The following is a 14720-nucleotide window of genomic DNA, read 5'->3' as shown; positions in this document are numbered from 1 at the left end:
TAAATTTAGAAATGTCAAACTGCTTCTGTCCTTTTCATATTACAATAGTAAGAGGGTGCGAATACTCTAAAATTAGGTTGTGCTTAGAATCGGTGCCAATAAATACTCTATCTACGTCTTTATGTCACTCATAGAGAAAAAGTTGATAGTGTCTATGGGCCATAGCATCTTTTGTCTATGATACGCTCATAGATAATAAACTTATTTATCACTTTGGCAATGACACATGGAGTTTTTGACACTTGACGTGTCAATGGTGTCACTGTCAAAGTTGTTTTTATTTTATTTTCACCTTTTTGTTTTTTGTTAGTTTTTCATACTTGTTTTAATTTTTACATAAAAAAATATATACATCTGTGAACCAAATAGAATTTAAGTTTATTAAATTAATATCAAAAACGCACATGTGACGGATTCTACATTCATCATGACCAAGACGGGAGCATCGTCGAAACGAGTGAAATTAGAAAACTACTGCAATATTTGCGACAAAACAATCAAAGGAAGCTCTTATAAATTCAAGTCACACCTTTTCAAACACAACGCTGTCCAAGAAAGGTACAACTGCGAGTTTTGTATCAAGAAGTTTTTTCGAAAAGACGCCTACAATATTCATGTAATTAGACATAAGGGCGGCCCACAAAGGACCTACACTTGCGACTACTGCGGTCGTGCGTTCGTGATAAAAAACAATTTAATAACCCATTTAAAAAGAGTTCATGATGAAAATGTAGATACTAAGCTAGGTACGAGTAAGTTTCGTTGCAACGTATGTGACCTTAAATACTGTGAGCGACGTCTGTTAGACCAGCATGTACGGAAAGTACATTTCAACATACAAGTATTTAAAGAACCGTTGCACACCAATAAGGCAATCAACGAGACATGGATTGAAAACGTTAATAATAAAAACGCAACTGTAAGCATCACAAAGGTAAACAATAATGTCATCGTTATAAAACAGTTAAAAATTAATGTTAAGGTTAACGAAATAAAACCGAATTTAAACTATTTTAATAATTCCGAATGCACGGATCAGTATTCTAAAGGCACGTGTGATTATTGTAAGAAAGAGATGTTGAAAAAAAGTCTGAGAACACATATAAGAGAAGTTCATATGGATATACGGAACTTTTCATGCAAAGTATGCAAAGAAACTTTTAGTAGGCAATACCAATTAATTGACCATAAGTGCGGTCAATTTAGAAGGAAAAAGAATAAAAGACTTATCATCAAGAAGAAGGATTTAAAGACAAACTCAAATTCAAAATTGTTAGTGGTCAAAAAGGAGTTTTGAATCATTCCACCGTCATTTTTCTACAACCGCACCGCGTGCCACCGTAAGGAATTTCACCCTCACCACCTGGGTGTCTGGTGCACTTCGACCGTCCGCTGCGCCAGATCCTTCTTTCCACGCACATGCAAACTGTGAAACCAACTCCCATCGACGGTGTTCCCACTAGATTACAACATGGGGTTATTCAAGGGGCGGACCAACTAATTCCTGAAAAGCCGGCAACGCATCGGCGGTTCCCCTGGTGCTGCAAATGTTCATGGGTGGCAGTAATCACTTAACATCAGATGACCCGCCTGCACGTTTGCTCGCTATCTCTATTTTAAAAAAAAAACTAGCAACTACACAACAACTATAACTATACTAGCAACTATGTGCCTCATATAAGCTCACTGGGTTTGACTCGCTCCAGCAATGCACGGGGCTGCAATGGCTTGTATAGTATGGTATAATAACATTGTAAATTGTAATTAAAAAGAGCAACCGCCGAGTTTCTTGCTGGTTCTTTTAGGTACGGCATTCCGAACCAGTGGTAAATTAAAACTACCCGACGATTCGAAAGCGCTTGTAAAAAGTCTACTTGAATAAAAACATTCTATTCTCAGAGTCACTCAGCGGGTGATGGAGAGAGCTATGTCAGTTACTTTGGTTCTCCTACTGATGTCCTTGTGTCTGATTTGATCACATAGAGAAACTCCACACATATCTCTCTCCATCGCCTGCTGAGTGACTCTGAGCTTTCTTATGAGGCCCATAGTTAGCGACCATGTCTCGGATCCGTATGTCATCCGTCCAGTAGTTTGAGCTGTGCGTTGATAGTTCAGTCAGTCACCTTTTCCTTTTATATATTTAGATTTAGATTTTTACAAAATGGTACAAAATTAAACTAGGTCTTATAAAATAATATTAAGGGGCTAATTCTCTTGTACACAATCTCTAAACTAAACTAAATTAACAGGTCTAAATCTAGTGCTACCCCTTTCCGCAAGCAACATTACGACAGGGATAGCAATAGATTTAGATGTGTCATTTTAGTTTAGTTTAGAGATTGTGTACAAGAGAATCGGCCCCTAAGTCTTCCAAATCAAACTTCATTTGTCAACTTATACTACTCACACTAAACTTATACTATACATCTCACAAAAGATAGTATTAAAACTATTTAAACTAGGTTAAGGTATACATATTTATCTACTCTAAGTATACATATTTTACATTAACTAAGTGCCTTGCCCTTAAATATTTTGTGACTTTTTTATACATGTATGTAGCATGATTGTAGAGATAAGTAAATACTAGTTTTGAAATCTGAACATTTTTTACCTATCAACTGTTTTATTTAGAACATAACTTGTTACTTATAATAAATAACTATTATAATAAATAATCTCTGCTCTTTTCTTTTTCAAAATACTTTTCTGCTAATTTTTTACATGGGCTTTTAGTTACGCTACTTTTTACTTTAAACTTATCGCGCTTAGGTTCATTTTAGTTTGGACTAATCTTGTTATTTCCAATATCCAAGTGTATTCCAAACAAAAAGTTTCCGTTTCCTTTTTGTTTACTTTTAGAACATTTTTTTTTTTGAATAGGCAACATTGATGTCAAAGACAAGAGATCTTCTCGTTTATTTTTTTTTAAATAAATCAAGCCTGTAGGGATGTTCTTTTCTTGAAATTAGATTCGTTTTCGGATCGATTATGCCACAGTCGCATACATAGTTCTTGAAACCGTTTTTCATTACTCTTGAATAGAAGATGTGATTCGTTGAATTAATTATTATGAAGACTATCAAATCGGGTAGAATCTAAAAAAATATTTCAGACAGTTCTGTAAATGTATTACAGTGCGACAAGGCTATCTTGGCGCGTGGCGAAAATTGGAACTAACGTTGCCGTCAAGTGCCCCCTTTGTTGGTGTTTGAATATTCTAAGCCTTTACTTTCTAACAGCGCTCCCCTGTCAATGTCATTCAAGTGCCAAGAGAGCCTTGTCGCACTGTAGGTAGGTAGTTAACTATTTAGATTTTTTTTAAATATAAATGCCATCAAATAGCGAATTCTCGATGGGTAACTCCTACCTATTTGGATCTGGATATTGGTTATATTCAACAGTATATATTTCCCAACCTGTTTTCAATGAAAATATTTCGTATGGACATGGTGGTGGTTTTTCTTCAATCACCTACAAAAATAAACAATTTATTAAAACAAAAATTTAATCAAGAACATCTTGTGTTTGTAGACGGGGACCAAAAAAACATTTTTTTAACTCTGTAAAAAATTACCCAATATCCACCGTTTTGACACTTGCCATTCCTGTTATTTTGACACCAGAACACACCACTGTCAATCTTCCATTGTTTTCCACTTGCCTCCAAGTTCGCCAAAAGAAATCCCTTTTGAAAATATATTTCACTCCCTTCATAGCTAACATATTTCTGAACGATTCCTCAATTTTCAATACTTTAGAATTATTACTAAACAAATGCAAAATATTTTCGATAAAAACGGTTTTATTTAAATTTATTTTATCAAATAATTCGATTTTTTCTTTGTTTTTTCTTATCAAGATACTTTGAGCGCAGCCTACTTAACACTATCTTTAAAATGGTTATTGAAATCATAATGGGTATTATGACTGTGAGAATTAATAAAAACAGGAGATTTAATATTGACATTTTAAGTATGTCTCTAAATCACTGATTGAGTTATCGATTAGATGCATATTTCGAACTGTTGTTATTTAAAATTAAAATAAAACTACTATCAACAATCAACTCATAAAAGAACGTAGTTTTATTTGAAAAAAATCATTTCTAGATTTTATCAACAGCTGTTGATTAATTCTTTTTTTGTAAATGTGTTGTAAATATCGCACAGAAATATCGGATAGCAAAAACTGGATGGTGTGATGATTCCTAAAGGTAACATAAACTATAGAATTACGAGAAGCCGATTCACGTGTGAATCGGGAAATTAGTATTGGCCACATTCCCGATCCACATGTTGTTGAGCCAATGTTGTGGTCTCAGATTAAGGATCAAGAAGACTTGGCATCAAAATAATAATACCTTGTTAGAGCAAGCTAGGTGTATAGAAAAGCTCTGAAGCTAGGTGTATACTGTATAGAGAAGCTCTGAGAGACAAAAACACTTTTTTTTTTGTCTTTGTCATAATTTAGTTTTTTTTTGCTGGGCCAGTTGCCATCTGTGCCCAACAAACCTCTGTGATTTTTAAATTTAGTATTGAAGGTGTGTAGCCAATTATGATGCTTTGCTCTGTGATCGGCTGTAACAGTTATAGCGAACGCAAATTATGAAACATAACCTTTCATACGTAAGTATGATTTCTTTTGTTGCTTTGTCCCTTTCGGACGCGCGTCTGACAAGTCTCCTTGGTTCTTAGTCTGAGGTTGGGGCAACAGTGTTGGGGCCTACGTTGGGGCCAACCTGTGGAGCCAGCGTAAAAAGCACATCACTATTTCATTGATACCAAAATCATTCATTTTATATTCTACGTTCATAGATTATAAATGACAACCGTAGATAGAGCACAGTTAGAGTAATAAAGGTAGATGCAAGAACGTTTGCTTTCTCATTCACACTAAAAAAAAGAGATACACAGATAATGTTACTAATGTGATAAACAGAGACTCAGCTAACCTATTTTTTGTCCCTTATCGTGTAACTGGTTTTTTCAAGAATACATGCAACTTCCATACAAGGCATGCAACTTTAGTTGCGAAACAAACTTTGAGAATTCGTGGCGTAATTGTATTTCTCATGAGTTATTTACTTGTTTTTACATAAAAAACGTTTAATACAAATATTGTTGATCGGTTAATACAAATATTGACTACTAAAAAATGGTAATAATTGTCGTGTTATTCATCGTTGCGTCGTGCTATCGCTATCTCATACGCGGTTACACAATACTTACATCTACCTATTATTCTATCTACGATGACAACTGAGAATGACAATAAATAAAACTCATTCATGGTACCTACATAGTATCCTATCCACAGATTAATAGAGTTAATAGTATCCCTTCCCTTTAATCTGTGCTCATTCATCAATTTATCATTTTATTGTCATCGCATGATCATGGTTCACGATTTTTTTATTATTTCAGTGGAATTTCCCATAATTTATTTAGATAAAAGACTTTAAAAACAAGTTTTTGGTGTTTTAGCTTTGGTGAAATGTGCTAGTGGTTATAATATTGAGTGTAACATTTTTTATTGTGGTTTTCATTTGACACAATCTACTTGTATGTGTTGGTAAGTAATAAATAACGATATGAAGTGATTTATTTACATATATTTATGTGTTTCCTTAGATAATTATGACGTTACTATAATAAATATTCTTTAATAATAACTTATAATAATTTTGGCTAATTACTCATTGATTTCTGTATGATGCCAAGTTATTACAGTCAAAATAATTTCATTTCAAAATGGATTTCTTTGTTAAAAACTAGTTATAATTAATAAAAGAGATCGTCGGATATAACTTCTGTTTGTCTGAAGTATTTTATTACCTCAAATGACTATAGATTTTGAGCTAGAAAGTATGTTTTTCAGTCATTTCTTTGTCTGAAACTTGTTGCTATTTTGTTTATAGCAGTATAACAATCTAGCCGCCTACTCCCCCAGCTTCGCTCGGGTGATATTTCTGAACATCATCATCATGATCAACCCATCGCCGGCTCACTACAGAGCACGGGTCTCCTCTCAGAGAGAAGGGTTTTGGCCATAGTCTACCACACTGGCCATGTGCGGATTGGTAGACTTCACACACCTTTGAGAACATTATGGAGAACTCTCAGGCATGCAGGTTTCCTCACGATGTTTTCCTTCACTGTTAAAGCGAGTGATATTTAATTACATAAAGCGCACATAGCTCCGAAAAGTTAGAGGTGCGTACCCGGGATCAAACCCCCTACCTCCGATTAGAAGGCGGACGTCCAAACCACTAGGCTATCACAGCTTTTTCTGAACATACTTTCTATGTAATAAAAAAGTATTTGATAATTTTATTTCAGACTAGCTTATGCTCGCGACTTCGTCCGCGTGGACAACGCCAATTTCAAACCTTTATTGTACCCCCTTAGAATTTTCAAAAATCCTTACTTGGCAGATGTCTACGTCATAATAGCTAAATGTGTAAAAGGAAAAGGTGACTGACTGACCGACTGATCTATCAACGCACAGCTCAAACTACTAGACGGATCGGGCTGAAACTTGGAATGTAGATAGCTATCATGATGTAGGCATCAGCTAAGAAAGGATTTTAAGATTTTAATTTTAATTCCAGTGGTTTAGGCTATGTGTTGATATATAAGTCAGTCAGCCAGTCAAGACTTTGAATTTTATTAATATTGATTACTAGCTTATGCTCGCGACATCCTCCACGTGGACTACACAAATTTCGAACCCCTATTTCACCCCCTTAAGAGTTGAATTTTCAAAAATCCTTTCTTAGTGGATGCCTACGTCATAATAGCTATCTGCATGCCAAATTTCAGCCCGATCCATCTAGTAGTTTGAGCTGTGCGTTGATAGATCAGTCAGTCAGTAAGTCAGTCAGTCACCTTTTCCTTTTATATACATATATATAGATTATAAATGTGAAAGTGAAAGTGTGGATGTTTGGATGTTTGTTACTCAATCACAGCTGAACGGATTTGGATGAAATTTGGAATGGACATAGATTATACCCACATTTAAACCCACGATTAACACATAGGCTACTTTTTATCCCGGAAAATCAAAGAGTTAACACAGCTATTTTGCAAAACGTAAATCCACACGGACTGTGATTGTGTGTGCTCATTTTAATTATTGTTTGTTTTGATCTCACTGCATGGGTCACTTCAGGGCAGCGTTTGATTAAAATCATGTGTTTCTGTTTGTTAGTCACCACTTACCAGTCTGTAACATACGCCTAACTTTGTTATGACTAACTGTTTACTATTGTTTACCATGTACTATGTCTTTTGTTTATTTTTAATATATTTTACATAATATATTATGCTTATAATTGCCTATATTAGTGCCTACATTATAAAAGGAACCTACTGTCCAAATATTCATGCTTCTAACCCCAGTGGTATATAAGTCAGTCATTCAGTCAGTCAGGACTTTGAATTTTATTTATATATTATAAATGCGAAAGTGTCTGTCTGCTAGCTTTTCACGGCTCAACCGTTCAACCGATTTTTACGAAATTTGGTACAGAGGTAGCTTGCAACCCGGGGAAGGACATAGGCTACTTTTTATCCCGGAAAATTTAGGAGTTCCCACAGGATTTTTAAAAACTTAAATCCACGCGTACGAAGTCGCAGGCATCAGCTAGTAGATTATAAGTATAGATTGTTTTGTACATATAAACCATTTTCCTCTTATCAAAATGGACAAGAATATCTGTCCCAGTTTGTATAGCAACTATTATTTAGCAAACATATAAATATGTATGACAAATCGCATTTATCACGGTCATATATCTAAACCGGTAGTATGTAACTGTGTAACATAAAAACATATGGACTAAGAGCCAGCGCGTGCTATACCTTCGTTATTTTATAAAAGCTGAAAGTTTCTCTGCATATTGTACCCAACACTGGGAGGAACTTTTGTCAAACACGTGATACCCACGTGTTTTGGTTTTGGTGTACAATAAAGAATATTTTACTTTACTTTACTTTACCCTTACAGTTTAAGGGTGTCTGGCAGGGAGTTGCCAGGACACTAAGTGTCTGGCAAGGCATGTCGTGATTCCTAATACTATTACCGAAGAAAATATAAAAAAATTAGCTGAGTCCCGCGACTTCATCCGCATGGATTTAGGTTTTTAAAATCCTGTGGGAACTTTTTGATTTTCCGGAATAAAAAGTAGCCTATGTCACTCTCTAGGTCTTTAACTATGCCCATGCAAAAAATCACGTCGATCCGTTGCTCAGTTGCGACGTGATTGGAGGACAAACTAACAAACAAAGACACTTTCGCATTTATATCTAGTAATCTGTAATATTGTATTATTTGACTGCGTAATCTATAATCTATAATATTGTATAATTTGACTGAGTAATTTGAAATTGTACTGTTTGACATTATATACGAGTATAATTAAGTGACTAAAGTTTTCGATTTCTATTATAAATGTATAATTATGTTAATATTAAATTCAAGCTAAATATTTTCACACTGTCCGTGACAGTCAATTGTGTAAGGGACTGTTGTGTTATTGTTAACTTGTTATGCCCACAATTTTGCAAATAAAACATTTATTTATTTATTATTTATTTATTTATAATATGGGTATAGTGATTAGACTAGATTTATAAGTATTTTGACGTAAGATTTTTTACACCATTGTTACCTGTTATCTCCCAAAGCCACCATGATCCAAACAAACGTTCCTCCCAGTGTTGGGGACAATACGCAGAGAAACTTTCAACTTTTATAAAATAACGAAGGTCTGGCACGCGCTGGCTCTCTAATATATGTACTTATTCAAATTGTTTACCGCAAAAAATTCTGAGTAATATGTATATTGGTTGTAATAAAAATATATAACAGTGATAGCCTAGTGGTCAGTGGCGTGCAGCTCATAGAGGCACTGCTTACCCTCATTGTAATAAGTCAATGCTTATTTTTCATTTTAACCTGCCGTAATATAAGTTCATACCTAAATGCATACCCTGGCTTGAACTCCTGTGCACGCCACTGCTAGTGGTTAAGACGTCTAGCTCCTTCGAGAGGTCGAGGTTCTCTCCCGGGCACGCACCTCTAACTTTTCACAACAGCTATAGGCTATAGTATGCGACAGGTCGAGATGCCAATAGGGGTGGGGACGCACCGCACACCCGCACAGCCCCCGCGGTAACCTGGTGCGGGTGACGTGCGGGGCGTCCCCTCGCCTCATACCCTAATTTTTTTATTAATTTAATTTTTTTATTTATTTAAATACTAGATGATGCCCGCGACTTCGTCCGCGTAGATTTAGGTTTTTTAAAATCCCGTGGGAACTCTTTTATTTTCCGGTATAAAAAGTAGCCTATGTCCTTCCCCAGGATGCAAGCTATGTGTGTACCAAATTTCATCAAAATCGGTAGAACGGATGGGCCGTGAAAGGCTAGCAGACAGACAGACACACTTTCGCATTTATAATATTAGTATGGATATCACTTGCTTTAACGTTGAAGGATAACATCGTGAGGAAACCTGCATGCCTGAGAGTTCTCCATAATGTTCTCAAACGTGTGTGAAGTCTACCAATCCGCACATGGCTGGTCAAGGGCGGATTTGGCAGACTTTGAGAGTGTATTTAATATGTTCGAGGTTGAGTAGGTATTTAAAATACCTTTGAATTTTATTTGTTTATTTATGAAATGATTTATTTGTTCCTACAAAGGTCTTTTTAAAATTGTGCCAGGGACCCTGAAGTAAGTTTGCAAAACCTGTATCTCAGGTTCCCTGCTCTCCCTCCTCCGTCATTCACAAATAAACACTTCATCATCATCATCATGATCAACCCATCATCGGCTCGCTACAGAGCGCGGGTCTCCTCTCAGAGTGAGAAGGGTTTTGGCCATAGTCTACCACGCTGGCAGTAGCGTGCAGGTCATAGAGGCATAAATACACTGCTTACCCCAGTTGTAATAGATCAATGCATATTTTTCATTATGACCTGCCAGTAAACAGGTTCCTACCTAACTAATGCCTACCCTGGCTTCAAACACTGTTCACGCCACTGCACGCTGGCCATGTATATTGGCCACGCTGGCCATTGGTAGACTTCACACACCTTTGAGAACATTATGGAGAACTCTCAGGCATGCAGGTTTCCTCACCGTGTTTTCCTTCACCGTTAAAGCAAGTGATATTAATTAAAACGCACATAACTCCGAAAAGTTAGAGGTGCGTGCCCGGGATCGAACCCCCGACCTCCGATTAGAAGGCGGACGTCCTAACCACTAGGCTATCACAACTTATCGCTTATAATAAACACTTACAAAACTAAATTTAGAATATGAAACTTAAAAATACGTTTGTGTGCGTGTGTGTGAGTGTATGTGTGTGTGTGTGTGTGTGTGTAAAATGTATTTTAGTTTCATAAATTACCGGCTAAGAAATAATGCCGCCAATTTTTTCTTAGATGGTAATTTATGAAACTAAAATACATTTTACACACACACACACACACACAAGCCGCCAAAGTTTTTATTTAGCACAAACTTGAACAGTTTTTTATCAGCCGTTTTCCTCACACTGTCTAATCTTCAAGTCGCCGATAAATAAAACACACTATACATTTTTATGTTGATAAAGATTTCTAAGAACACGGTAATCAGCTGTTATTGTAGGTATACTAGGATGAGGAAAAGTTATTATTTTACTAGATGCTCGCGACTTAGTCGGCGTAGATTATACAGATTTCAAATACAGTCGTATTTTTCCGACACTTTGCACGATAATTCAAAAACTATGAAGCTTAAAAATGAATAAAAATCTGTTTTAGAATGTACAGGTGAAGACCTTTCATATGATACCCCACTTGATATAGTTATCTCACTTCGAAAATTGAAAATACTAATTTTTAGTTCATTCATGACCACAATTTAATTGTTTAGGGTTCCGTACCTCAAAAGGAAAAAACCGGCCAAGTGCGAGTCAGGCTCGCGCAATGAGGGTTCCGTACTACAGTCGTATTTTTTCGACATTTTACATGATAATTCAAAAACTATGATGCATAAAAATAAATAAAAATCTGTTTAAGAATGTACAGGTGAAGACCTTTCATATGATACCCCACTTGATATAGTCACTCACTTCGAAAGTTGAAAATACTAATTATTAGTTTATAACCACAATTTTTTTTTGTGTGATGTGATGTAACCACAAACTCGCGGTTTTCAGATTTTTCCCCTAATGTCTGCTATAACACCTACCTACCTGCCTTTCATGATTCTAGGTCAACAGGAAGTACCCTGTAGGTTTCTTGACAGACCGACAGACAGACAGACAACAAAGTGATCCTATACGGGTTCCGTTTTTGCTTTTGAGGTACGGAACCCTAAAAATGAGCAGATATAAACAGCATATTGTTTATGGTTAGTGTCGTTGTTATCATGCGTTGTGACGTCACGTCCGGTCAGTCAGTCCAGTCGATGAATGGCGACTTGCGCGAGCCCATAATAATCACTCAAATCGATATCACAAGCCATATTATAAATGCGAAAGTGTGTTCGTTTGTTCAATCACGTCGCAACGGATTGACGTGATTTTTTATGGCAATAGATAAAGACCTGGAGAGTGACATAGGCTACTTTTTATCCCGGAAAATCAAAGAGTTCCCACGGGATTTATAAAAAACCTAATTCCACGCGGACGAAGTCGCGGGCGTCAGGTGGTTTTGTTATAAAAGGTTATACCCACCCACAGGTGCAATATCTAGGTAGGTAGATATTAGGTATAGACCACGACAGGTTGAAATGGCAATCGGGGAGGGAACGCCCCGCACACCCGCACAGCCCCCGCGCTAGCCCCGTGCGGGTGAGCGCCTCATAGAATAGAATATGTTTTTATTCAAGTAAACTTTTTACAAGCGCTTTCGAATAGTCGGGTAGTTTTAATTTACCACTGGTTCGGAATGCCGTTCCTACCGAGAAGAAGCAGCAAGAAACTCGGCGGTTGCTCTTTTTAATTTTACAATTTACAATGTTATTATACCATACTATACAAGCCATTGCAGCCCCGTGCATTGCTGGAGCGAGTCAAATCCAAGCTTTTTTATCGTTTACATAGTCTGCGACTGTATAATATGCTTTTTTTAGGAGCATACTTTTAACACATATTTTAAACTTGTGTAAAGGCAAGTCTAAAATTATTTGTGAAATTTTATTATTAACTAGCTTATGCTCGCGACTTCGTCCGCGTGGACTACACAAATTTCAAACCCCCTATTTCACCCCCTTATGGGTTGAATGTTCAAAAATCCTTTCTTAGCGGATGTCTACGTCATAATAGCTATCTGCATGCCAAATTTTAGCCGGATCCGTCCAGTAGTTTGAGCTGTGCGTTGATAGATCAGTCAGTCACCTTCTAACACCATACCAGACCATCAATACGAGTAATTTATTACCTATTTTGAATAAATCATTTGACTTTGACTTTGACTTTGAGTTATTCAGTCAGTCAGTCAGTCACCTTTTCCTTTTATATATATAGATATTATACTCATTACCACAAATGACTTTCCCACCTTCCAGAGGCGGAGCGCAGGAGTAGCTAGTGTAGCTGATGGGTTGATGTAATGAAGAACCAGCTACATATAGTGATGTTTATTTTACACTTTACAATTGATATGTTATGTACAATACAGACGGGCTCGCGAGCTTTATATAATACAATGGTAGAAGATGTTGACGTGACGAGCGGATGATAGGGAATGTGGAATCTTGTAACGTGCGTGACCAGGAGGATTCCCCACTGCGTTCCAAATTTGAATATTGATGTGGCAGCTGCGAAGTTTTCCTAATAGCTGCCAGCCAAGTAACGGTAGAGGTTGCACCTCTACACTAGCTTATTTTTTTTCTAGTTTGCCTATCTAGTTTCTAGTTCATACCTCGATTGCCAACTTAACCTATCGCGGACTATACCTAATATCTACTACCTAGGCATTGCAATAGGCATCTATCTAGTGTTGTAACTTGTAAGTGATAAGACGTCGTGATAGTGATATGTAAACAAGGCGTAATTGAAAGCAATTAAAGATTATTTTATTATCTGCTATTGTGACATTGTTGATTGTTATATATACGCATGATCGACCCTTCGCCGGCTCACTACAGAGCACGGGTCTCCTCTCAGAGTGAGAAGGATTTTGGCTATAGCCTACCACGCTGGCCATGTGCGGATCGGTAGATTTCACACACCTTTGAGAACATTATGGAGAACTCTCAGGCATGCAGGTTTCCTCACGATGTTTTCCTTCACCGTTAGAGCAAGTGATATTTAATTACTTAAAAAGCACATAACTCCGAAAAGTTAGAGGTGCGTGCCCGGGATCGAACCCCCGACCTCCGATTAGAAGGCGGACGTCCTAACCACTAGGCTATCACAGCTTATAAATGATTAGTGAATGATAAATGGTAATCTATTTAATGAATCTTCATTATCATGATCAACCTTTGCCGAGTTTCTTGCTAGTTCTTCTCGGTAGGAAAGGCATTCGGAACCAGTGGTACATAGGTGTGTAAGAAAGAAAGAAAGAAAGAAAGAAAAAACGTTTATTTTTTAAAGCTGTACCACACATTACCATTACATTATTATTATTACCAGTTAGACCTGGTTAGAGGTTTCTGGTGGGAGGCTTCGGCCGTGGCTAGTTACCACCCTACCGGCAAAGCCGTGCCGCCAAGCGATTTAGCGTTCCGGTACGATGCCGTGTAGAAACCAAAGGGGTACGGGTTTAATAAAAACTGCCATATCCCTTCCAGGTTAGCCCGCTATCATCTTAGACTGCATCATCACTTACCATCAGGTGAGATTGCAGTCAAGGGCTAACTTGTATGTGAATAAAAAAAAAATGCCATATGTCTTGCACAAGTACAAAAACATACAGCGCTGGTTTTCAGTATGAACCCTGATTCGGGTGTGTTCGTGTGTGTGTGTGTGTGTGTGTGTGTGTGTGTGTGTGTGTGTGTGTGTGTGTGTGTGTGTGTGTGTGTGTTCGGCGAAAAGCGAAGTCACAGACGGTCGCTAGTCGAGTTAGAAGGGGTTTTCATCAAACTCTTGAAGAAAGTGGCGCATCACACACAATTGGGCTACGACAACGTCAATTAAGACATAGTCTGAGAGATCCATACTAATATTATAAATGCGAAAGTGTGTGTGTCTGTCTGTCTGCTAGCTTCTCACGGCCCAACGGTGTAACCGATTTTGATGAAATTTGGTACAGAGTTAGCTTACATCCGGGGGATTGAAAATTCAAAGGGGGTGAAATAATGGTTTAGTCCACACAGACGGTGTCGCGAGCATAAGCTAGTTGCATACAAAAGCGAAAGTATAAAATAAAGATGGTAGCATTGGCACCGATTCCGTTGTCTTTCTCTAAACTAAATTTAGAGTATCTGCATCCTTTTCTTTTTAACAATGCTAAAAAGGGACAGAACATGAACGTTACATTTAAAGACTCTAAATTTTAGTGCACGCTACAAATTTTTAAACAGTAGGCTCGCGACTGTGCGCTAAAATCACGGGGTTTAACCATCTAAAAATTAAAGGAGATCGCCCGTGAACGGGGGGCCCTCTTTTGTGGCGTCGTGTCAAAACTTAAATTAAATTTAACAAAATGTGGTTTTTTTTACGATTATATGTTTTATTACGACTTTTTTCACTCTATTATTGAAAATATC

General features: G+C 37.1%; 2 protein-coding genes across 3 annotated transcripts in view; one reads left to right on the top strand and one right to left on the bottom strand.

The window, feature by feature from the left end:
- Window positions 1–2397: 2397 nt before the first annotated feature.
- Window positions 2398–3790, bottom strand: LOC117994894 (uncharacterized). The gene is given in 5 exon segments (XM_069508096.1): window positions 2398–3101; window positions 3190–3202; window positions 3374–3477; window positions 3581–3627; window positions 3630–3790. Coding segments are annotated over 5 exon segments (444 nt in total). The 5' UTR covers window positions 3730–3790; the 3' UTR covers window positions 2398–2921.
- A 1564-nt stretch (window positions 3791–5354) lies between these two features.
- The window catches only part of hrm (solute carrier family 16 member hermes), a 43252-nt gene continuing 33886 nt past the window's right edge, over window positions 5355–14720 (top strand). The window contains exon 1 of one of the 2 annotated variants that reach the window (XM_069508388.1): window positions 5355–5577. The gene's annotated coding sequence lies outside the window, so the exon portion shown is untranslated. The remainder of the gene's footprint in view (window positions 5578–14720) is intronic. The other variant, XM_069508389.1, reaches the window with a different exon arrangement.

Source organism: Maniola hyperantus, chromosome 28 (genome assembly GCF_902806685.2).
Source record: "Maniola hyperantus chromosome 28, iAphHyp1.2, whole genome shotgun sequence".
Classification (NCBI taxonomy): Eukaryota; Metazoa; Arthropoda; class Insecta; order Lepidoptera; family Nymphalidae; genus Maniola; species Maniola hyperantus.
This window is presented reverse-complemented; position numbering and strand designations above follow the sequence as displayed.